The sequence below is a fragment of the Cystoisospora suis genome, assembly GCF_002600585.1.
Source record: "Cystoisospora suis strain Wien I chromosome Unknown contig_3868, whole genome shotgun sequence".
NCBI lineage: Eukaryota > Apicomplexa > Conoidasida > Eucoccidiorida > Sarcocystidae > Cystoisospora > Cystoisospora suis.
Window position 1 is genome coordinate 690 of NW_027156663.1, and position 24362 is coordinate 25051.

At 53.1% G+C, this 24362-nt stretch overlaps 5 protein-coding genes across 5 annotated transcripts; 4 read left to right on the top strand and 1 right to left on the bottom strand.

Annotated features, from left to right (window-relative positions):
• The first annotated feature begins 983 nt into the window (after window positions 1–983).
• CSUI_007350 (phosphatidate cytidylyltransferase) lies at window positions 984–6302 on the top strand. Its single transcript, XM_068067496.1, has one exon. It carries the CDS (start codon window positions 2137–2139, stop codon window positions 4897–4899), a length of 2763 nt encoding a protein of 920 aa, XP_067920524.1. The 5' UTR covers window positions 984–2136; the 3' UTR covers window positions 4900–6302.
• Window positions 6303–7121: 819 nt separating this feature from the next.
• On the bottom strand, window positions 7122–8407 carry CSUI_007351 (adenylate kinase superfamily protein; the record flags this gene model as incomplete). The annotated part of the gene is made up of 2 exons (XM_068067497.1): window positions 7122–7513; window positions 7756–8407. 2 exons carry the CDS (start codon window positions 8405–8407, stop codon window positions 7122–7124), a joined length of 1044 nt encoding a protein of 347 aa, XP_067920525.1.
• Window positions 8408–10121: 1714 nt separating this feature from the next.
• Window positions 10122–16799, top strand: CSUI_007352 (uncharacterized protein). Its single transcript, XM_068067498.1, has one exon. The coding sequence runs from the start codon at window positions 12470–12472 to the stop codon at window positions 15860–15862; it is 3393 nt and encodes a 1130-aa protein (XP_067920526.1). The 5' UTR covers window positions 10122–12469; the 3' UTR covers window positions 15863–16799.
• Window positions 16800–16974: 175 nt separating this feature from the next.
• On the top strand, window positions 16975–20120 carry CSUI_007353 (derlin). Its single transcript, XM_068067499.1, has one exon. It carries the CDS (start codon window positions 17172–17174, stop codon window positions 19287–19289), a length of 2118 nt encoding a protein of 705 aa, XP_067920527.1. The 5' UTR covers window positions 16975–17171; the 3' UTR covers window positions 19290–20120.
• A 630-nt stretch (window positions 20121–20750) lies between these two features.
• On the top strand, window positions 20751–24185 carry CSUI_007354 (uncharacterized protein). Its single transcript, XM_068067500.1, has 3 exons — window positions 20751–22515; window positions 23311–23476; window positions 23981–24185. Exons 1-3 carry the CDS (start codon window positions 21754–21756, stop codon window positions 24070–24072), a joined length of 1020 nt encoding a protein of 339 aa, XP_067920528.1. The 5' UTR covers window positions 20751–21753; the 3' UTR covers window positions 24073–24185.
• The last annotated feature ends 177 nt before the right edge of the window (window positions 24186–24362 follow it).

The following is a 24362-nucleotide window of genomic DNA, read 5'->3' on the forward strand; positions in this document are numbered from 1 at the left end:
CGGTGACCCGCAACAACCACTACTGAGCACGACACGACACACCACGCAAAGGGGCGTCACAGGCGTTACACTCCCGTCAGAAGCGAGGCCGCGCAGTGCGTGGGCAGGGTGTGTTTTAATCTGCTTGTCAGAATGTAGACTGCAAATGGAAGCTTTCTCGCTGGAAGAGAAAGGCACCAAGCAGAACTGTGAGCTGAAATTTCCAGATAAGGCACAGGTGCACGGGGAGCAGGCTGGCCGCATCAGCGGCACACCGCATCTTTTCGCCAATGGTGCAGTTGCGAGAGGGTGCTAGAATCAGCCGATCTTAATTTTTTTCTTCAGTCCGTTACAGGGTTGGAAGGGCTCGTGAAATGCTGAAGGTGTCTGCGTACAACTGCCGGATCCTGCGCCCGTCGGCCTCAACGCCTCGCCGCATCTGGATCGCCGCTGAGCAGTCAGCAGGCCCATGTGCAGTGAGCGGACACAAGAGCATCTTACCGCGACAATCCACGGAAAACGCGTCTCGTCATATCTTGTACATTCTATTATATTTTCTGCTGTCCGAGAAACAAACCTCTTAGCAAAGACACGCAGACTGAAAAGCGCAGTACCACAAGAGCGCAGCCCCTTTGGCAAAGGGTACGAAATCAACGGGGTGCACGTGCGCAGTCCATGGCAGTTCTCCAGTAAAGGCCTCGGGTGTTGCCAGTCATACACCGTTCTGCGCGCTGAATAATAACGGACCGCTTTTGTTTAGCGGTGTTTTGACTCCCACATTGTCCGTTTTTCTCTCCTCGTGTGTACACCTGCAACGAAAAGGCATAACAAAACAGGATCCTTCACAGGGATATTAGTGTGCGCCCTTCCAGCCCGCCATGTGACTGGGGTGCTTCTTTACGTTGTTGGAGCGAGAACGCGGCTGCTGCTGCTGCGGCAGCACCCAGATTCGAGACCGGGGAAGCCAATCGTATCACTGCGCGCTGTGCTAACTTCGGGGGGACATTCTTTGCAGCCCTGTTGTCTTCTTGTTTCTGAGCTCCCAGTTGTCGGGTTGTGGTCGGACATATCCAAGCACATGATCTGCGAGAGGCGGTGTGTGCAGCACCTGCGGCGGCTATCCGCGCAAGCACCGTCAAATCTGGTTTTGCCATACGCCTGCGCTATCCTTACCTACAGCAAGCGTAGTGTGGCGCGTACGTTGTGCGAATCTCTACGCCGTAGTGGGATGGATCTAGCCTTCGCTGTGACCCATTCGGGCGTCTGCGGTCAAGGAATGGGATGCAATAACGTAGGGGCATCACCTCCGCGTCGCGTATTTCACCTTACTGGCGTGCGTGCTGCGACAATGCCGCGTTGCGCTCCTGGGTCGACGAATTGCTGCGGTTCTTCTTTGCTGCCGTATTATGCACTACGTCGGCCGGAAAAGCATCATCTTCCCAGGCTGCGCAAAGTCGCCACTTTTTTGCTCGGGTAGGGAGGTGTATCTTCCAACTCCATTCAAATGCATGTTCCGTCCCGTGTCCACCCGAACGAACCACGTGCACAATCTCTGTGGAATAGTTTTTGACATTTTGTGCTTTTCTCCTTGTCGCGGTTCCCAGTCTGCGGAGTGGGTCGACGCCCGTTCTGTTTGAACTGCTTTGCTATGGTGTTCGCAAGCGTTGTCTGGCGGTAGTGCTTCTGGGACCGTGGCGGACCGGAGTTACGCGCCAACAAGGGACCTTCAGTGTTTCCTCATGGACGGTGGGCTCTATACCCTGGGGTCTCAACTCTGTTTTTGCCCTGGTTGTTCCTTGTCCGCACACCCGCGTCTCCGGATACCTCGCTTTGCTTATAGAACTTGGCACTCGCTGCACTGCGGACTTCGTTACCTCGAGAACCAGGGGACAAATTTGTGCTTGAGTAGTCACCTCTTCGCTGACGTCGCTCGACAAGAGCCGCAGGTGCGCCTGCTTTTGTAGCACGAGGTGGTCTGAGTGAATTAAGTTTGTGTCTGTGTTCTGAAAAGGCTTCCTCTCCTGCTTACCCGCCTGTTTCCATCCCTGTCCTTTGCTGACCCGCGACCCACGAGAGATTTCTCACCGGCTGCCGCAAGTCTCAGTACATCGCTCGTCGGCTTCTTAAAGCGCAAGAGGTTCCTCAGCCCGGTACGAAATGTCCTCTCCGCCTGCTCCGAGCTTGTGTTGTTCTGCGTGTGGTCGCCTACTGGACAATGCGGGGCAGCGCGACACTATCCCGGGTGTCCTCGCGTCGTCTCGGACGAGAGAACTGTGGTCTTTAGGAGAGAGTGAAGAAGGGGACAATGCCTTCAGCGATAGAGGTTTGGATACAGAAACTGAGACTGAATTGCGCATGATCCCCCGCTCCACACACTCTCCCAACAAATCAAGTTCTGTGCCAGGGCGTGCGTCACAAGAAAATGCGTCTTACTCTCGACGTGGAAGCTCGTTTGACTGTTCCAAGAGCTCTCAAGGAGTGTCACATAACGGACCCCATGCAGCAAATACTTCCGCAGGCGGGTCCTCTGGCGCGTCAACTGCTGGCCTTCAGCGCCGACGCCGTCCCAACATCCCAGCCCCTGACAACGCGATTCATGTTGGGCAGCGTAGGAGAAGTTCAGATAGTAAGGGTGGACACAACACGCATTCCCTCCGCGTGGGTCGGGCTTCTTCCGTAGGACTGAACCGGTCCCGCTCTGGTTCCGGCCTAACTGTTAAAGCGTCTGACTGGATCGTTGCCTCGCTAAGACGGCTGGGAATCATTTCGTCGCTCTACTGGCTCCGGGGAGGAGGGAAAACACCTACAACTGCCTCGGTCGGCGGGACGGGAGATGGCAACCTCACACGATCAGGGAGTGGAGGCGGGTGCACGAGCAGTAGCACCCCGGCGACCGAGCCACAACTGGAAGTAGACAAACCCCTTGATAAGAAGTTGGAGACATTCGTTGTCCGGTCACTTTGGACACTAATCCTGGTATTCACATTCGCGGTTATTCTCGCCGCGGGGCATGTCTACAGCGCTGGCTTAGTGCTCGCTCTTGTAGCGTCGATGTATCGTGAGATTATCGCAGTGAAACAGAAGCGTGAAGAGGCGAGGCTTCCGGATTTTTATCTCCTCAAGTGGTACTGGTTCGTCATAACCATCATGGGTTTTGGCTTGCCCTGTGTCCTAAGAATGCCATGGCAGGGGACGGTGGAAAACTCTCTTGATGTCGACGGGGGGGGATCACCGAGTCCTCAGCATAGCAGTCATTCATGGTTGGCTGGAGGTCGGACACTGCGGAGGCTTTCTCAAAGGCTGTTGTTGTTGCACAGCTTATTGACGTACACAGCAGCCTTCGTTGGACTCGTTTGGTTCATCCTTTCTCTTCGAAAAGGGGCGATGCGATATCAGTTTTCGCAGCTTGGAGTCATGTTAGTAGCCCTTGTTTTCATAGTAGGTCAGTCGCTGATGCAAATTGCAAACATCTACTCGGGCCTAGTATGGTTCGTGCTCCCTACCTCCCTCGTCATCGTGAACGACGTATCCGCGTACATATGTGGTATGTTGTTTGGCCGTACACGCCTCATTCGTCTCTCACCGAAGAAGACGGTTGAGGGATTCGTAGGTGCGTCGTTGATCACTTTGATCTGGGCAGTCTTATCAGCAAAGGAACTTCAGCAGTTTCAAGTGTTTGTTTGTCCCCCTCCCACTATAGACTTCAGGCCGTTCGCGATGTGGCAAGATTTGACGTGTCAAGTACCGGATGTGTTCGTACCTCGGTGTTACGACGAGGAGATTGAAGCGGTCCTGGGTCTCAAAGCGGGGCTGCTACGGACGGGCGTCGGAGGCGACACGGGGCATGTTTGCAGGGAGAATTCATTGTCGGGGAATCACGGTGAAATGACAGAATCTAGTTTGCACGACGGGAAGGCACTGAGTCCAGGGAAGCGGGAACAAGGAGATGAGGGGAAGAAGGGACTGGAGTCCGTGAGTGGAACAGAAGATGCGGATACCCGTTCTTGGGACGTCAGTAGCGTCGAGCAGAGCGCCGATGTACGACGTCGAAGAAAAGAGGGAAGGTCTGAAAGTGTTGCAGACGCGCAGGTTATTCAGCCGGAGTTAGCGGTCGTCAAACAAGGAGAGCAGTATTCTCTCGAGGAGGAGGACGAGGAAATTGCCCGTCTACAGCAAGAACAGCAAGCCATGACAGCAGTCGTGGGCCCTGACAACGTTTCTTTTTCGGGAGAAATCTTTCAGGGGCCCTCATCTCTCTCGTCGTCGTGTGTTTCATCGTGTCGCTTTTTCTTTTCTCCTTTTCAGTTTCACAGTATCGTCCTGGGAGTATTCGCCGCCTTTTTCGCACCCTTCGGGGGGTTTTTTGCGAGTGGTTTCAAACGTGCTGCAAGGATCAAAGATTTTGGCGAACTTATTCCTGGCCACGGAGGCGTCACAGATCGGTTCGACTGTCAGATTCTCACGGGCATGTTTACTCATTTGTATTACACAAGTTTCGTGCGCAGCAACGATGACGTCCCAAAGCCTCTGCGCCATGCGGGACAGCCTTCGTCTGAAATCGAAGGACTTGGACTTCGTAGTCGACGATCACCCGGTTACCGTTTCGCCAACAACGCCGTCGCGGATCAGCGCGGCGGACAAGGCGAACCAGAGAGGGGGCTGGGTGTGGAGTTGGAACAGCGTCGATCTGCTGGAGCTCCACCCTTTGATGTCGACGAAGGGGAGGAACAGCTGCCGTTTTCAAGAACTGCAGTACAGGGACACGTCGGTGGTGGCAGGGAAAACAGCGAACACGAAGTGCTCTCGACGTTAGTTGCGGAGATGAACGACGAAGCGGAGCTAGAAAGAATCAGACGCGAGATTACACGGAGGCTAGAACAAGTACGCAGAGAAAAGAAACGGCAGGACTTGGACACCTAGCAGCGGAAGATGCAGAGATAACGCGGTCAGTTCAGATCTCTTCTCATTTTGGTTTTTCTTCTTGGGCTAACCGTACCTTCTAGTCGTGGGTGCGCTGGTAGGGGTATGCATGGCATTCTTTCGAGCCCCCAAGAATATATGTGGAATGCTTTTGAAGACTGGAAGCATCGGGTGCTGTATGCAAATCCATACGAAGGAATACTGGTCCTGTGATCGGACCGAGCTTCACTTTCTATCAAACCGACTAAAACGTTGATGCGGGGGTGAGATGACGGGTGGCACGCTAAGTTCTTGAGCGGTTCGCGAGGCTGGGCTGCGAGAACCTCTTGTGGACGTGCGGTGGCGTTGTGGTTTCTCCTCTGAGTTTGAAGCTAGGCTAGTTCGTATCTGTTTGCGTGCGGTGTGAGTGTCTCCTCGTTGCGAGCCGTCCGGGCGGGACAGGGCGATGGAATGTAGCCGAACACAGACCGTGGGTGTGACAGAGAGAGAATTCCCCCTCCCGATATGAAGAAGTGTCAGCTGTACCATGGTGAGACTGCTGTGTCCGGCGTCTTAGAGGAGATTCGCTGAAGTGGCCTCGTAGTGCTTAGCCGGTGGGAGGGGATGGGGCGCTCGACAAAAGTGTAGCTGCTACCCTGCGGGAGACAGTCCGTGCAGAGAACTGCTGCAGAGTTGGACAGTTTTTTCAAAAGTAGACGTTCAATGTGAGAGTTCGGGATTGTACTGGCCCCAGGCTGGCGGTGTGACAGGAGGACAGGGGGGCGATATCCCGGTTGCCCGTCAGCTTCACTAAACAGAATCGTAGCAGGGGTAGGCGGCTTGAATGGAAGTGTTGCAGAATGTGTCTGTCTGTAACTCAGTTTGCAGTTTTTATGCGCGTTACACTCCGGGGCGTGATACTGTATCTAGAAACTCGCGTGTTGATATGTGTGAGTGTTACGAGTGCGTGCCAGTGTTACAGCGCCAGCGCTGCGTCTATGCCTGCTTAGGGCCTTGGCCAGTGAGCTTGTAGGGCTCGGCGCGCAGATTCAAAGGAAATCGCCGCGAAGCTCCCTCGTTAGGGGGCTTTCAGTCAGTGTGGTTGTTCTTTTTTTCAAACCGAAGATATTCGAAGTATCAGAGGCATTTACGTAACGCATTTTCGTCACTAGTGTCTGGCTCTTTTTCTTGATGTAAAAAGTTGATTCATCTGGGGCGGCTGTTTCCTGGGTGCTCCAGTTCCTTCGATCACAGTGTTGAGCACTCCGTCGATATCTTCTGGGGCATGGTGTGCAGGTGGCAGTTCGAGAGACTGCTGTGAACCACGAGGGCTATGCATACTAACGAACACGCACCCTTCACATGAGCGCATGAACAATTGCAGGGTCTCGCCACTGTGTTTCCGTGGCGTTTTGTTAGAGAGAGTAGCTCCTCAAGTAGAGGTCGTGCTCGTTGCTTGATAGGATATTTCTTTCCTTCCTCGACTGCTGCTTTCTGAGACGGAACGGTTTCATCCTTTCTTTTTAAGCGTCTGGCTATTCTTTCATTTGCTGCGCCTTGGTGTTTGTTGCTCGGATGATGCAGAGAATTAGCATAAAATCTAAGGAACACACGTCTGAACGAAATACCCCCGTAGCGTTCAAGGACACCACATCCCCCCCCTCCCCAAAGTGTATCTTTTCTCCCGCAGATGTCTTCGTCGAAACAGGCGTCTTTCGCCTAGAGTACGTATCGAACCACGACAGTAACCCACGCCAAGCTCGACGGACACGTCGGACGGTTATGACAGACAACTGTGTATCTCATATTACGTCGCAGTCTGAGTGAGAGGGAGTCTTTTTTGTGGGGCTCAGCTAACAGTTCATAGTGTGGCCTTCAGCATGCCCCAGAATTAGGTCTTTCCGTGTTAAGGGAGTAGTTTGGATGGGAAGGCAACCATCAGCAAAAGTCCCGGGGATCCGAGCACTACTGCTGGCGCTTTACGAGAAAGAAGCTGTGGCAAATACCGTTGCTTGCAGCCACGGTAGAACGCTGACGCCTGAGACATTAGTCTCTTTTCGTTTTGTGAGTGGCCTATATGTTCAGCCCCCCACGGGAGGTAAGGGTCGATCAGGACGGGAATAATTCGGCGGCAGAAATACTTCTAAACCGCGACACCGTGAGCGAAAAGTCCTACAAAAAGTCTGAGTGTCACTCTGCCTGCGGACAACGAAGAGGCTCTTCTTGAGTGAAGTTAAAGCCCCCTAGTTCTGGAACAAGCCAGGGAATTGTGCTTTCAAATGTTTCGCAACGTCCTGAAATACCTCCTCTATGGGTCTGTCCCCGTCTATTTCAATCAGTTCACTCACTCCTGCTGTCGCTGTTGCGCCGTCTTCCCGCTTGTCGCTCTCTTGGTGGTGCCCTCCGGGGCCTTGCATTTTCACGGAGATCTTTGCCATATTCTCCTCGAAATCCTTGATTCTACTTTGTAGTACGTCGTCCTTGTCGTCCTCCCGGCGGACTAACCGCCTCCTCTGCTCCTCATCAGCAGGTTCAAACCCAAGCCCAAAAACTTCGCCCGTGACTGGGTCAACGCGACGATTCGCCATACGTTCGAAAAGAGTGTCCGACGGGACGCGAATGAAGAATGCCACATCTGAAGAAAAGACAATACTCACAGAGGAGAGGCTGTCAACGAATGAGGGAGGTCCGATTGTCCGGTAACCAACGTTCCGCTGTCGACAGGCGCTCTCCACGCACCGTCGCTCTTCACAAGGCATACTGACGCCGGAGCAAGGGAAAAGGCAGGCTCGAAACAGCTACACTTCGGGACCCGAATCAACGGCAGTTTTACCCTCACGGGCACGGAAGCCAGACTGACTCGTGAATATCCCGCACCTGCCGATTGTTCAGGGTGCCCACCTGGCCACAGGTTCATTTGCCTGAGGACGTCAACTTGCGACTCGTTTCTAGGGAAGCCATCGAGAATGGCTCCCACACCATCTGTAGCCTTCTTTTCCATGGCCTCTTTCAGAACTCGAACAATGACGTGATCTTCGACTAGTTTTCCGGCTTTCAAAGCCGCTCCTATCTCACTGTTTTCTCCTTCCTGCGTGGCCACCTCCCGTAGGAGCTCTCCCGTGGAAAAGTGTGCCATGCGGAGCTGCTCCTTCATTAGAGCGGCTAGTGTGCCCTTGCCACTGCAAGGGGGTCCAAAGAGGCAGACGAGAAGTTTAGGCTTGTTTGGACTGGAGGCACCATCCCCCGCGGCTGCCTGTGGTGATCCGGAGTGACGGCGCATGCTAGGTCGGCGAGCTCCGCTGGATCGCCTGGAACCTCCGCTTGGACTTTTTCTGCCTGGGTTGGTCCCGGTGGCATCATGAGTGGGCGAAGAAGCCGCGGCACCGGCCACTGCAGAGCCCGAAGGAGGGCCTGCGGGCTTCTTTTTTGGGGCTGGGGCACTCACACCTACGGTGGCTTTGGAACTCACTGGCTTTTTGGGCGCGGCGGCAGGCGGCGATCCCCCGCTCTTCTTATCGGTCGGCGCCATTGCAAGTAAAACACTACAAGGCAAAACGGACGGACGTGGCTGCGCTGCAAAGTAAGGGGGCGCTCTTCACCGAGCCTTCACAACGCAACCCAGCAAAGAGGCTGCGAGGCAATTTTCAGCTGCTGAAATCGTGGGACACGAGGACAGAACGGTGATACGCTACATTACTCACGCTTACAATGGACATGTTACGATTGGCACACCCGGGAGTGACTGCAGGTGGGACAACATACGAGCCCCCCGCTCCTGCCACGCCCAACGAGCTTTGGCGAAACAAAGGAAGAGCGCTCGCACCTCCTCGACTGTAGTGCCAGTGACATGCGGCGGCGGTCGACCCTCCCTAGTTAGATGACGTAGATGCACAAAGCCCCAAAATATTTAGACAGTTGGGACTGCGGCTTGCAACCGAAAATCTTGTGCTCAGAGAGAGTTACTACAGGGTACAAGAGAAAGGTGGCAGAACGTTTTGCGGTAAGCAAGGTGCGCTCGATTTTGTTTCGCTTGGGGATCGCTGTGGACACACGTGTGATCTGCCAGTAGCAGCCGATTCATTTCTCGCAGCCCGATTAATTTCTCGCGGGACAGGACAACAGAGTATCTCCAAGCTGCGCGCGTTGTTCTGCCCGCTTCATGGCTCGCTCCCGTACTGCAGACTTGGGCCTTGCCTTGTTCGCGAGTCGCCTGGAGCCCTGGAAGACCTCTCTTCTGCACTATGTGAATTGCATTTGACGTTGTTCAGAAAACAGAAGAGCTTACCGCTCTATGTGCTGGCCCAGCAAGCCACTGACTACTACGGCAGAGTGGGATTCACGGGCCGGTGGCACGTGAGCACATTCCGCGCCGCGCGACAGCTCTACCACGGAACCGGTGTCCGCCTGAAGATGGGACTGGCAACTTCGCTGCAAGTCTGGGCGTGACTGCCTCTGCTCCGCAGCTGCAGTGCACTCTTCGCATATGGTTCCTGGCATTTGGGTCAGCAATGCGCGTTGCTGGCGGACACGGGCCGGTTGAATCTGGTCGTACAGGTCGCCAGTCCATCAATATCTGTTTCAAGAAAGTGCGACGGAACCACCCGCGGCTATGATGTGAACCTATGGAAATTAAACACCAGCCAGACGAAAAATCTGAGACGCGGGAGGCACCCAGACGGGCTCCGACGATGATTTCTTCAAGCAAGAGCCCGTGGCCGGTTCCCTGTACTCGAGGAGAGGCCCGAAATACATGAGGGAGTCTGAGGTAGCAGGCTGCTGGCTGCCTTTGGTGATGAGCCTGTTAATAGCGGGCAAGAAAATAGACTTCCGGGTAACACTCGGTCCTGTAGCTGCAGAGTGGTGGAGGTGAACTCAGAAGCTAGAAACTCGCAGATACGCGCCGCCACACATTATCAAGCATCACCGTTTTCAAGCCCCTGCAACACAGCAGTGGGAGGCTGGAGAGTGCGTCCAAAGAATGCGGGACGACACCCCTAGTATGTGCAGAGGTGGCCGGTCGCTTGTCTTGCTACGAGGGTTGAGGGGACTCGTCACTACGGCGCAATCGTTAATACATGGACACACACGCGCGACGTCGAGCTGACGGGCGCTTGCTTGAAGCCCACCGGCCGGCTGTTTCACCCCGGCGGTGCCAGCGCCGGCATTTCCCCCAACAGCACAGGCGCGTTTTGAGATGCTTCGAAGGAAAACTTGTATCCAGCTGACGCTGAACTGTCTTTATACATTTCTTTGGCACTCTTTAGCCCCTTTGGGTTGTTTTCCATCGTCTGTGCTCTGGTCCTTTTTGGATGTGGGTGACGCAACGGCGGCTGGTCCTGCAGCTCGAAACCGTGACGCACCCTGCAGCCTCAGCCCGGGGTGCCCGGCCATACCGCTAGCTGCCTTTCGCTTCGAATAAGGGTTCTTCTTCGCTGCAATACAGAGAAAAAACATTCCGGGTTGCCTTGTCGCTGTCAGACCGGAAAGGCAGCTCGGTGCGGGGTTGGATACACAGGGCGGCGCATGAAGCGGTGGAGCCAGCCTCGATGATCAGACGTTTTGTGCACCTAGTTTCGCACTTTGTCTTCCGTGTCTCTGTTGTGGTACTTTCGCTTAGTTTTATTTTTCTCTCGTTTTGGCGGGTCGCTTTGGTCTCTTACAGCGCCTCACAGCTATTTCCGTGTGAGGCTTGTGGCACCCGCGGCCAGCTAGCATCGAGACATAGCCATCGACAGGCAGGTAGCGGTGGCGTGGCTGCGGGCTGACCCTCGGGGTACCAGTGACCGCATGACTGATTTTTCCATTTCTTCGTAAGAACTTGAGCTGCAGAGAACACACTCGAGGGAAACGTCGTGCTCGCGCAGTGGAACAGGACTCTGTTGACGGCTGCTTGCCGCGTCCTGCGTTGTGTAGGCTGTTTGGTGCCCTTTGGCTTGAACCGTATTCCTCGTCCACATTGGCGCTGTGCGGATGGAGCCGAATTTATTGTGAACCCTTTGGGACGCATTCTTGGATTTTTTTTAGTTTTCAGCTCATTTTGAAGGTTGGCAGACTGTCCAAGGCAACGGGACGGCGGCCCCCTTGCTTTGGTTTGCGGCACGCTGAACGCGGATGCCGGGCTTGCTCAAAGAGTCTCGTTTTTCTGGCTAATACAGTGCAGATTCCTTTAGTGTTTTCTGTCCTGTCAGACTCGCTGTTGTTGATGGTTGAAGAGAGGCGGTTGTCTTCCCGGCAGGATTGACTGGCTTGCTCTGTGTCGCTTCTGCCTGTGGGATTTCCTTTTTCTGCAACCGTGGCAGTTTGCCTCACCTCGCGTCCCGATGTTCGGTGAATCCATCGAGCAGAGGCGGCAGAGCGTTGTCCTGAAGCTTCGGCAAATTGTCGACTCGCCACTGTACTCTGAACGCCTTATCTTGTCCAATTGAGTCCACCGCCTCGTCTTTCGTACCTTCTGAAACGGTTACTATCTTTTTTTCTGTTGCCCTGTGTTCTGTCCCAGCAGCCCCAACTTTCGTGCGTGTTTGTCTTTGGCAGTGTGTGAATCGTACACCATTCGCTCGAGTTCTGTCCCCTCTTGGTTGTCTTCTCATGCTGAATCTTTGTTCACTTCCAACGTAATATTGTCCCTATTACCTCCTGTCTCCACACTTTCGTCGAGCGTCTCCATTCGTAAGGCTCCGATCGCAGGAGACGGAGTTTGCCGCTTGCAGAAGGCTTCACAAAGGGGTGCCTTGGTCTCCCTCTACCTACAAAAGTGTTTTCTCGGATTGAGCTGCCTTGCTTGATTGGCTGTAGTAGGTAGTTTTTCGACATTTTGTCTTGAATGCTCGAAGGATGCCTTATGACGATGTATGAAACGCGTCTACCTCTCAGCATGCGTCTCCTGTGTGTACCAAGTTTGCTCTCGTCTGCCTACCCCTGTGTGTAACCACCATTCCTTTTCCTCTCATTTCTGTACGGCCTATGTGACCCGCAGTGGTTCTTCGTTAAAATGCAGCAAGGAAACCGTTCAAGCGTACGGTTATGGCCTGTGTGTCTACTTTGATGTCTGGGTTGAAGCGGCTTGTTCTCTTCGACAGAGCTGATTCTTCAAGAACATTGAAACGCAGTTATTTCGAGATAGTAGACCAAACTCAACTGTCGCTACGTAATTTTCATCCGATTATGTTGAAAGATAAGACTAACACTCTTGTCGAGTAACTAGCCGGTGCGATCCGGTGGCGTATTGTTAGCCATTCGAGTCTACATGTCGGACCCGCGCGCCCTCCTATCCCTGTCCGTGTTGTTTCTTTTCAAGAAATTCTCCTTCCAATTGTCTAGCGAACGCAGTTCATAATCAGCTATACAATTGGCTGCAAGGTTTGTGTCTGCTTCACTTCTCACTTGTTATTTGTTACGTCTCATCTCCTCTCCTCGATTTTCCTCGGCTGTATATCTTCAATGACCTTTGAGCTTTAGTTGTGTCCCTGCGTTTGCTGTATCTTCTCTTTTTTGGGGGGGGACGGTCTGTTCAGCTTTTTCACGTCCATTTTCATCGGACCTCAGCCGGTCGGTGTCGTTTTACGTTTCGATCCAAATCCGTTTCGTTACTATGGCGGCTGCAGATAGTTTTGACAGCCAGTCTGTCTCAAGCTTTGACCGGCACAGAGACGAGCTGGAGCTCCTGCTGAAAGACGGAGGAAGCGACTCCATTGAAACTGATTGCACTAAAGTCAGGCCTGATCCGTCTTCTCCTACTTCGCATGCTGTAGATACTGAGAGTGGCGACGAGGCCTGGTTACGGTTTTCGCCGTCTCTCGACAAAAGCACGTCATGTTTCTCCTCTACATCTTTCCCTTCGACCGCAGCCTCTTCGCCTCTGCCGGAGCCTTGTCAGGAATTACCCTCTTGTACCGGCGCCGCAGCACTTCTTTCGTCGCCGGTCCCGTTGAGTCTTTTCTCTGGCGCATGCCATCCCATCGCCACTCTAGAAGACCCTCATGCTCTGTCGCTTCCTCTTACTAGCAGTGGCGATTCAGCGAAGTCCGTTCACGGGGTAATTCCCTCTGTGGACTCCGAAAGTCCTCTTGATTGTGAAGGGCCGCGTGCTGGGCCGTCCCCCTTAAACGGTGCCTCTCCGAAGGCAGGATGTCAGTCTGCTGAATCCACAGATGTCCAGGGGTCGGAGTGCTGCGGAAATTCCGGTACCCCCGAGGTCACTCCAAGAGTAACGTGGTATCCCGGTTTTCGTCTCCCATTGGGGGCAGAGGGCCGTCAAGTATTGCTGCGGCGTCTTCGACGAGCCTACCACGCATCTCCACCGGATACTCGAGACGCGTTCCTGGCGTCGGAGGGACTTGTTTTCTCTCGCATGCCTTTTGCTACTGTGTCCGAGCTATTTCACCTCGCCCATCTTCTTGGTGTTTTTGATTTTGCTGTACAGTGCAGCGAAGAGTTCGGTGGTGTCGCTAACGCAGCAGCCGCGGCCGCGGCTAATCGCACAAGAGGGCGAGCGAGTGTGTCTGCAGCTACATCGAAAGGCGGGGTAGAGTCTGTCGGAGGATCGGTTCGCGTGGCCGGGAAGCGTCGAAGGACAGCATCCGGCGCCGTCAAACGACCGTGGCATGCGGGAAGCTTGTTTGGGTGGAGCGAGCTGGACCAACAGGCTCGCGAAGAGGGCTCAGAGGAACAGAGCACAGCGGTTGCCGACTTAAACATGGAGAGGAATCGCCTGATACGCAGCCTTGCAGAGGGCGAGGTAGGGAGCGCTGAAGGGTTCAACGGCAAGATGCTCGGTGCGGAAGCAGGCTCGCTGAACAGAAAGAGAAAGCGGCCTAGAGCTTCTAGGGCTGCGACAGCCGACACCGCTTTTTACATTCCTCAGCAGAACACGCATCTGGAGCTAGGATCTGCAGTCTTGCTCACGAGCAACGGCGGAGTCGGACGAAAAGCAGCAGTGAAGGACGCTGGAGCTGAAAGAGGCTCGCAGGAGGGCGGCTATGTAAACAAAGGACAAGCGGGGCAGCAACAGCATATACTTCAGTTGTTGCAGCTACTGGGTCTGGCAGGAGTGGCAGATACTGTCCCAAAAGGGGCGGATACTTCTGCGGGTGACACGAACGGAGAAGAGATTCCGACGGCGAGAGTTGTGCAGTGCAATACCGACGAACACGAGGGCTTTTCAGGCCGTGCGGCAGTTGAGGGGGAAACTCGGGGATTTTTAGCAGGACGGCATTGCACGGAGAGCGTTGGACGGCGAGAGTGGGCAAACATAGCACAGTCTGGTTTCTACTCAGACCAGGGAGGAAACGAGGATCAGTCGGCTTCTCGGGGCGGCGTTCCCCTGGAGCCTCGCGGACGGAACGCTGTTGAAGGCTCTAACTCAGACGTCAAACCCCATCAAGGACACTCCCGGGTCACACAGGATCGCCAAGCGGCGTCGCCACTCTCACCAAGGTTTGTGAAAGGGAAGTCTTTCACTTCTCTAGAGGAGAGCGAACTGGTGGACACATCGCCAACAGCGGCTACCTCCGAGTGGCCTACGTCTGACGAGTCGCATCAAAAAAATACAGTACATAGTGACCTCTATCAGTTTGTCGACACCTTGTTCGCGTTGGAGAAAGGAGTCTCCCAGCGCCCGTCTTCTTGCTTATCACAAGGGCAGCAAGACGCCATGGATTGTGTTTCTCGCGTATACCAAGCTCTCACGCGGCTGAACCGCGCGGCTTACGGAACACCTCATTGCCCTCTGAGTAGCGCCAAGGGCAATGCGTCCGATACAAGCAGCTGGAACTGTCGTCCATGCTGTATGTCGTCGGAGGGACGCCGATCGATGCCCGAGTCGACGCGTTGTCTCCGGGATGTGACGGGTAGCGCTGCACGAGCAGCGTATTATCCCGCCGATGGGACAGCTTTTTTCGAGGGGTCACGTGGTGGCAATGCGGACAACGGCGTCCCTTCTCGGAGTTTTTTCGGGTCTGCAGAGCTGCCGTCAAAGTCACCTAGCAACATCGAGGACGCGGTGGGGGCCTCAAGCTCAGACTCTTCCGATGCGGCAGTCCTGAAGCTGTTGCGACGTCTAGCAGAAAACCAAGGAGGATCAGGAAGTTGTGGTTCTGGGAGGACTTGCCGGTCGCCAGACATTTCAGCTAGTGTGACATTAAATGCCCAGCTTGCCCTCAATCTGCAGTTACTCCGCCTTATGGACTTGCTGGAGGTCGGCAGTGATCTGTCCAAGCTGATGACTCCAGGACTGAAGGACTGCCGTAACGCGAGCTGGTGCGACAAGGAGCGATCAGGCGTCGATTCTCCTGTCACTCCCAAAACTGCCAGTCAGGCCTCCGGAAGTACGGCAGGCAGCACATCGCCTCCTGTTACATCGAGCGCCGAATCAAGCGTATGCTCGGGACTCAACGGCCAGTCGACAGGAGGGAGTCGCAACGGCAGCTTTTGTGAGAGGGAGGCTGCGGTCATTGAAGGACCGGGAATGCTAGATTGTTTTTCGCTGGCTCGAGAGTCAGATACTGAGTCACGCGGACTTGGAAGCATGTGCACTAATGGAGGGCTCTGTGGAGCAGGAGTGGACCGCCGCGCAAGCTCCGTCGAGGAGGCGTGGCTGCAACACCTTGGTGACGAGCTACCTCAGAACAGCAACAGAACGGCCTCGGGGCACGAGCCATGTGCCGGTTCTCCTCTTCATCAGCTGTTGGAGCGACTCACTTCGGAGGCAAAGGTACCTTACACAACGACTGCCAGCAGGGGCAAGGCTTGCGGAGCTCGCGGTGACAAGGCAGTCCCGTCCCGAAACAACTCTGGTGTGTTCCGCGTACACTCAGAGGAGCACAGGCAGCTTGAAGCCTTGTTGAGGCTTTGCGCTTCCCAGGAGGATCAGCTGGAGAGTCTAGGCAGGAGTTTTCAGTGGCCCGGCTCAGAGGCAAGTCTTTTAGACCCATCTCGATCTTTTGACGGAGAAGGCGCCGCCATGGAAGGCAAACTACTCCCATGATGGGGGAGTTCGCAGCGGACGGTGGAACAGACCGAGCCCCTGCAGGCAGACAGCGCTGAGGTTTCCCGTCACGTAGTACTCAAGTCCCGTGGCAGGCGCCCTGGAGCCGTCGTCTGCTGCATGTGTTCAAGAAGCAGGAGGAAAGCCGCCACAGCCAAGGCATCCAGCAACAGTGTGATCCTTCTGTCGCCCTCTTACAACCGGGAACAACGAAGTGTTCACGCGGGGCGCATTCGGTACCATCGCTTGCTGATCGCGTTCGATTCCCCAGAGCGGATACCGTTACTTTTTCACGAGTAGGGTGTGCCAGGACCTTCAGCTTTGGACGTCCCCGTATTCGGAGCGAATGCGTTTAGGCTGGGGCCTGCGTGTTCATGCGTGCTATCCAAGGACAACGCAGATCCACTGCTAGGCGAGGGTACAACGAGCAGTGAAGCTCTAGACTGTGAACCCGACACTGTGCCGTTCCCGCTGTTGCGGGTGTGTACGCAAAAAGTGTATACTGGTGCCATGAGCTATCTGGCCACCAAGTATTCGGACCTTTACGGGTCACGTTGATCGTACAGACGAGCGTGTCCGCCGTTAGTCTCGCCCATGACCCGCCGCTGGTTGCGGTGCTCAAAAATATTCGCCGATCCGTCGAGGCACCGAGTCCGGTTGTATTTTGGCTTCAGTTGAAACCTCGTCTTGTTTCCTCTTTTCTGGTGCATGTGGCCGACCCGGCAGTTGCCACAGACTCTTCACTGTTGCAGATGCGGTCGAGCACGCTGGCCCTTCCTCAGGTAGGGACCCAAAGGTGACGGGACTGTGATTTCTTTCTGTCCTCTGAGGCGCACTACGAGCACCGATGCTGCTTCAGTCGGACTGAATCACAACCGCCTTCTCGCGAAAGCTTCGCACATTTGTGCGAAGTCGCGCAGTTTACTGGACGCGGGTCCCGCGTGCAGGACGGCAGCTTCGCGCCCTGAGGAGACAAACTTGCGCTACCACAGATCGACAGCACGTAATGGACGCACAGAGGACACTCTGGGATACGCACAGGTCCCCTGGTGGTTACTTTTAGAGCGGTGTAGTGAGGGGAGGCCTTTGAAACAACACGGCACAAGGCGCCCGCCGATTCCGAGTGCCCGAGGACGCTTAGAGATACCTATACACTTCCTCCAAGGCACATGTGTACAGGCGTCCGGCAAAGTTTCCCGTAGGGTTTAAGAAGTGCAGGGATGCCCTGATGGAAGGCTGACTATCAGCCGTCCACTCGCAAGAAGCAGAGAGATCGGAACCGCCCTGCTCCCGTCTTATAGTGGGAGACATGTGCATCTCCTGTCTGCGGACAGCAGGCCAGCTGACGGAGGCCGTCTCCATCGAGCTTTCGCAGCGCGAAGGGCAGCTTTCGGGTTGTCTCTGCCTTGTAGGATCCACGCGTGCGTTACAAATGCTAGTTTGGTTTTTACTCGTGTTACTTGGCGGCACTGTGGTCGGTGTGCTCTATCTAGGTGCGCTGTCAGCGAAACTATGGCTACGCCGGAAAAGGACAGAAGTGAGAGCAACTGTGTCGCTGTGCCGTGCACACTGTGTTACGGGACGACCGCAAACGTTTCTCCGTTATTTTAGTATTCTTTACACAAATATGAGAGACTCAGTTTCATCGCTCAGACTGCGGAGATGTCCTGTCCCCGCCACAGGCAGGCCGACTACCAGTCCACAAGACGGACTTCGCAGTGTACGGACTGTTTCTCCCTCTTCCACGAATGCGACTCTCGTCCACGCGAATGAATCCGCTACTCATCGCTGTGACTGCTGGTCGGGGACGGACAGTGCCGAGGGAATGAAAAGGTGGAGACAGGCTGCCTGGACAATGCAGCTTCTAGTGCCGTTGGCATTCATAGATTTCGCCTCTAGTCTTTCTGTCACACCATGGTTACTATCGGTTGCTGCAGACGGTAGCGCGAAGACCTTTGCAACTTTAGGACCTACACTGATTTATGAATATTTTTCACCTACAACGAATATATCTTTCTCTGCGACCCTAGATCGCCATACGCCAAGGACACTTCCCTCTATTCTAACCCAGGGTATGCACGGCGCAATGCGTCCATCGGAAGGGATGGTTTTCCGTTCATCTCCGGTCATCGGTCGTCATCAGAGGTCCTGGGAGTCTCTCCTACGCTATGCTGAAGTATTTTTCCCAGCAGGTGCACGTTGCTCTCCAGCTCTGTGCTTGGACCCACGTAAGTTCTGCTTTTTCCGTGGCCATGTCTCTAGGGACGAGGGAACATTTTTTCCTGACCTTTCTCTTTCCCGTTGCTCTTCTTCGTTGTCTTCGCTCTTGCGTCTGCCCTCCTCTGCTCCTCCGGCGCATCTCGCTCACATTGCACCACGCCTCGGTTCTCTCAGCGGCCCCCGGGTCCTTCATGGAAAAAGATTGCAGCGCTCTAGACACGAGATCCCTCCATATGTTTGCCCTCCCAGGTTGAGAGCCGTGCCGGCCGCCTTCTTGTCCAGCCTATGGCAGCGAGTCTCTCCGACACAACGGAGCACGCAGAGGCAGGCACTGGCTGAAACACAGGAAGAAGATGCGCAAGAAGGAGTAGAGAGTGATGAAGGTGCGGAGTTGAACGACAGTGGTGACGAGCAGGGATGGTCATTCTCTGCAGCCTCCTCAGAAGCTTTTCACTCCCCTGTAATGTCTTTTCTTTTTCGCCAGTGGAGAACGACCCCTCCGGTGACGAAGACCTACTTATCCTTAGCGGCTGTTCTTTCAGTTTTGGCTTCTTTTTCCTCTTCTTCGTCCTGTGTGTCTCCTTCGGGTCTGGTTTTCGATGCAGGTGCCGTTCGCTCTGGTCGTGAGCTTTATAGGATCCCTTCCTCTCTCTTTTTTCTAGGTCCCCTGTCCATACCTTCTTTGCTTTCATTTTCTTTTATCCATGCATATCTTGGAGGCTTGGAAACGCACTTTCAGAGAGCACACTCACGTGAGACTCTAGGAAAGATGCTTGCGTTTGGCGTCGCATGCACATACACATTAGCCGGTCTGCGGCAGATTCCGGATGACCATGTCATTCAAACCTTATGCACGTTTCTTCTCTATGTCTGGAGCCAAATGTTTCCAGCAGGCGAGACGGACGTCTACGGCTTATGCACGATCCCAAACGCTTTCCTTCCGTTCTTCTTCCTCGCCCAAAATTGGCTCCTTGAAGGAAAGGTTGTGACAGCAGATCTCTGGGGTGTAGGCATCGCCATGCTCTGGTTGCTCTCGCAGCGGATGCGATGCTGCTCATTGTATCAAGACTCCGCTCCGACTGGAAAAGGTAGCTCCGCCTCTTCCTCGCCCAGTAAAGACAGGAAGAATTGTGGAGACTCGTCCAAGTCGGTCAAGACCAGCAGACCTGTTCGTGACAAGGGCGCCGCAATACCTCTAGAGTACTAGAATGCCAGCGAGCGAGAGGAAGAGCCTCCCGGTCCTCTCTCTTCTGAATTTGCGGCGATTGCAAAGAAGTCTTCCACAGTATAGGAAAGTGTTGAAACGTGTCAGGAGATGGGGCGGAGGAAACTCAGATGTTTCCAGCCCATGTAAGATGCGTGAAACAATCGCGTCGAGAGCATGTGCTGAGTAGAGAGCGGTGGACTGCATGGGACCACCCGTAAATGCACCGAAGTCCTCGCATGAGCCGCTCCAACGTTTGCTACAATTCTTTTGAACACGTGGAGCGGTCGATACTGCTTGTTCTTGCACAGCAGTGACTGTAGGCACCTTCGTAATTCCTGGGGATCTGTTTTTTTCCGCTCTTGTGGCGTCTGAGGTGTAATGCATGTTCTCCAGACCGTGCATGCCAGTCTTCTGTTTTCATGGTACGACGCAAGAAGAGCACGTCTTCAGATGTTTGGGACTACACGGCACACTGACCATGAGGCGCAACCAACCAAGGCTCTTCCGAAACTTCCGTACACCTTTCTTTCGGACATTGCAAACCTCTGGCTGTGCACCGACGGCGATGGTTCGGCCTGGGTTCCCGGCTCACAAGAAAGGTTTTGCCGTAACTCCGTCTGTCAGTCAAGTTGATCCGCCACGGCCATAGAACATCGGTGCTGTCCCTGGAAGGAGAGCTCAGGGAGAGACATTCCCTTACCGTGCTTGGAAATGAAGAACATTCTTGTGTGACGAAGAAGTGCGGCAGCCCAGTCCACCCGCTTCAGGATACGTGTAGTCTGGCGTTCTTGTTCTTTTTTTTAGTGATAGGAATGGCGTGTCTTGAGGGGAACAATGGAGGAGGCATCAACTAAATACTGACTCCTCATGTGCTTCTTTCAGTACCCGTCTCACGCTCCTTTGAGGACCACTGCTAGTAGCTGTGTGTTCGAGCTCCGTAGCATCCAGAGATTTCAGTTCAGCACGTCGTCATTTCGTGCCGGGGACGCTTCTGAAGGTGCTGGTCTGTATGTGCAGAGGCCGGAGTTTCTCCCATACTCTGGCACCGTGGAGGAAGTTCAATTTTCCCCCCGTGTGTGACTTTAGACTCTCATTAGAAACAGAGCCGCGTGCCGACGAGCCTGCTGCCGGACAAGTTATGGGCTGTTGTGCAGTGCATTGCAGTCGAGCCAGATCTTGTGAGCCAAGTGAATCCTCTACCGTAGAGAAACTGTGGTATCCGACAAAGTCTTATGCTAGCGCGCTAAGACCTGGGAAGATGCTGCTCAAAGGAGTCCTATCAGCTGTCCGCACCAGCGGAATCTCCTTAAGGCAAACGTTAGCCGTTCCACATAGGGGCGGAGGTGTAGAGCCCCTTATTCCGTGGGGGGTCTCTGTAAGATATGAGGCTGGCAGTATACAAATGCGCTGCGAAATGCGAAAACTATACTGAGGACTTGCCGCGGGATATCTGAGGAATCAGCAGATTGCACGGGTGTAGAGACATCCGGGTCACGAGGTTTCAACAATTTTCCAGGGCTGCCTTTGGCCAGTTTCACACATTTTTACAGCTGCCTACTTTGGCACACCCTACACAGCAAGTGCGACGGCCCGGATATCGTTCGTGAAGTGTAGAAGAGGAAGCAGCCTCAATTTCTCTGCTGCTCCTTGTAGAAGGGTGGGATCCCTCCTTCAATGATGCATACAATCTCCGCTTACCCTTTCTCTGTAGAGACCTGATCTATCCAGCCGCATTCCATCGCGACAACCCACATGCACATCATTCTCCCCTGTGCCTGCTAGAGGCATACAGCATTTGCATGCAACAACCTACTGCAGTCTATGACCTCTCGAAGTCTCAAACTCGGTACTTCCAAGCGTTCTGAATGGTTTCTAACGCACAGTCAAGTTAGTGCCCACTACCACTACTTCGACTGCTGTTTCTCCATGAGAGGCTGTCTTGTGTGTGTGCCTAGAATGCGAGCAAGGGATGGTTGACTCGCAAGTCGGGTCACCACGCCTTGTCATCGATCGAGACTCTACGAGAAAGGCTAACCAAGTGAGTTCCAAGGAACACTGTAAAATGAGTGAGAACCTTTCTCTCTGGTGTGTCACCTTTCTCCTGGGTGACTCGCTCGTGCCTGTGACAGGGATTCTCTAGAGCTCGACCGTGGTCGGGTCGTTTTCGTTCGTTTGGGCGAGTTATCACAGCGAAGTCTTATTGCTTTGGTTCCCTCTACGTGTTCTTCCTCCTTTCCTTTCTGTCTGCCTTTTTTTCCTGCTGCCGTCTCAATGCCTATGCAAGCCCATGCAACAAAAGTTCTCTTGTGGAACACATTACAACAGGCATCTTTCTGTGCTCCGTTGCCATGGTAACTGGTGACGCCACCGACTGTCTGTGTCTGCTTTCGCTTGACTTGAATTCCTATTTTATCCCTTTTTTTCCCCTAGGCCCTCCTGTTCACTGTACTTTTTCTTTATCTCAATGGCTTCTCCACCGTCTAGTTCATCTCAGGGTTCATCCGCCTCCCTCCCTGTCTCGCGTTCAAGTCGTCGTCCTGGGCATACCGGGATTTCTGTAGCTGATTTGACTTACATACCTGCCCCGACGTTTATCCCAGCGAAGATTCAATCTCCGAACCCTCTTCCTCATGTGTCTCTTATCAAGGTTCCTCCCTTCGTAGCATCTGCATGGCGTAATGCTGAGAAGCATAAGATTGTCGGTATAGTCTACACAGATCCTAAGACACAGAAAAAGTGCATCTTATCCGTTACCGCGAGAAAGAATGGAGAAGACAACGAAGGAGATGATGAGGGAACACCACATTTCCTAGGGGATCACGTCAACGACAGACGAGATCGAGATGAAGAAAAGAACTTCTTAAAGGACGCATCATCGTCATCTTCCTCAGCAGCCACAGCCCCTGCACCTGTCTGCCTCCTACAGTGTGCCTCCGTTAAGAGTAATCGTCTCTACGTGTTACAACAGAAACAAACGGCGGACGCTACTTCTGGGCCCAAGCCAGACGGGGGAGATGAGAGCAAAACTACCACGACGGCCGTGCTGTCTGGATCTCCTTCTGCTGATGTCTTGTGTGTAGTTGAGGAATCTTCGAACTTTGTGCCTAGACTTGATAACGCTTATCAAAATTTTCTTCGGAAGCGACATGAAAGCATTGACGTATACAAAACTCGTGGGACGATTGAGGAGAAGAGGAGAGATACAGGGCTCGATTCTATGGCTACCGTAAGAAAAAAAAAGAAAAGTAAACACACCAAAGAAAAACATCGATCAACTTGTAACCCTATACGCCTTCCTTCTCTCTCCTCTCACTCTCTGTTGTTGAATACATATCTTTTCTCACTACATGTCTCGAGGCGTGATAGCAGGAGGAAGAATCTCTCGTTCTTCGTTTTACTCTATATCTCGGCTGTACAACGCTTTCGCTTCTTCAAGGAGATCTCCCTTACCTATCCATATTGACTGCTGCTTCCTGCTTTCATCTTTCCCTCTATTTCTCCATATTTCCACAACCCATCCATGCCTTCTTCCTTCTCTTCTCTTGTCGCGGTGTACATACACTTCCATTCCATCCCTGTTTTCTCAAGCCGAGACGGACACAGCTAACTATCACTTCTTTCATCCTATCCGTTCTCCTAACAACCAACAAGGTGAAGAGAGAAATGCATACAAAGGGAGATCACAAGGTAGGCTGTCTGTTTTGTCGAATTGAACCTGAAGTAGAAAAACTTTCCGTGAATCATCCAACGTTAAGAAGGAAATAGACAAAGACATCTTCCTCAGGCGAAGAAGAAGTCGCATCTATCTATCTTCTCTGCCGTAACCCTCGAGGAGTCCGTACATGTGTATGTACATCAAGATCAGATATACGTCCACTAACTTGTGTCCCCTATCTCAACTTTCTCTTCCTTGCAAAGAAATGTCATTGGATCAATCCTTCTGAATCTTCATTCCTTCTTCTCTTTTTTCTCATTGCCGTCTCCGTCGTGTTATATCCATCTTTCCTTCTTCTTTCTTCAGTTGTTTCAGTTTCATAATCCTAAGCCTGCGCCTCCTAGCAGTGGAGGTCTAGCAAGCGTCATAGGGGAAGACGACGATGGAGACTTCACTGGTACACAGTTCGGAAGCTCACGAGGACGAGCAGGTTTATCTGCTGCTGACGCTGCCCGGTCGAGGACAGCTAAACGTAAGGAAACCTTCAGAAAGAATAAAAACAAGAGAAACAAGGATCTTCGAGTCAGCTCTGCCTGCTTAGATCTATCTATCTATCTATCTATCTATCTATCTATCTATCTATCTTTAATCTATCTATCTTTAATCTATCTATCTATCTATCTATCTTTAATCTATCTCTATTATCTTCCCTTTCGTTTACGGGTGATGACTTCATTGTTTAAGCAAAGGTTTTTTTCTCTTCCTGTCACCCCGAAACAACATGCTGTGTATCTTGGTCGACACGACTCGGTTTACATTAGGAGAAACTCCTTAGTTACTTGTGTCTATCTAAGACAAGCAGGTATCACAAGGAAGAGGAGAGGAAGAAGTACTGTGGAAGAAGAGTGGAGATCTTCTTCTTTTTGTTTCGCCCCATGCTCTGAGACGAGCTGAATAGGAAGAAACAAAGGCTTTTCTATCTCTCTTTAGCTCTCGTACTCCTGCGTGTGATATGGTCTTGTTAATGTCTCTTCAGCGCTAGAGAGACAGCCAAAGAAGTTCTTCACTGTGTGTGGAGTTGCAGGGGATGAAAGAAGAATCCGGGTTCTCTACTCTTTTTCTATCTAGACTCTTTCATATTAAGACAATAATGTGCAAGGGTACTATGCCAAGTCTTCTCTGTTTCCTCTATTTCCAAGCGGTCTCTCAAAGGAAGACCTTCCTTCCCTTGTTTTCTGACGCCTTGGTTTCTCTAGTTCACCTCTCATTGATCATGACATTTTCACGATCGATTCTCTACCCTTCCTTTGAGATAAAACATACTGAAGATCTTTGGCATCATTTTCGCGATCTTGAGGCATATTTCTCCCTCTATCTGTGTATCTACTCAAGTGGATATATATGTATCGAGAGAGAGA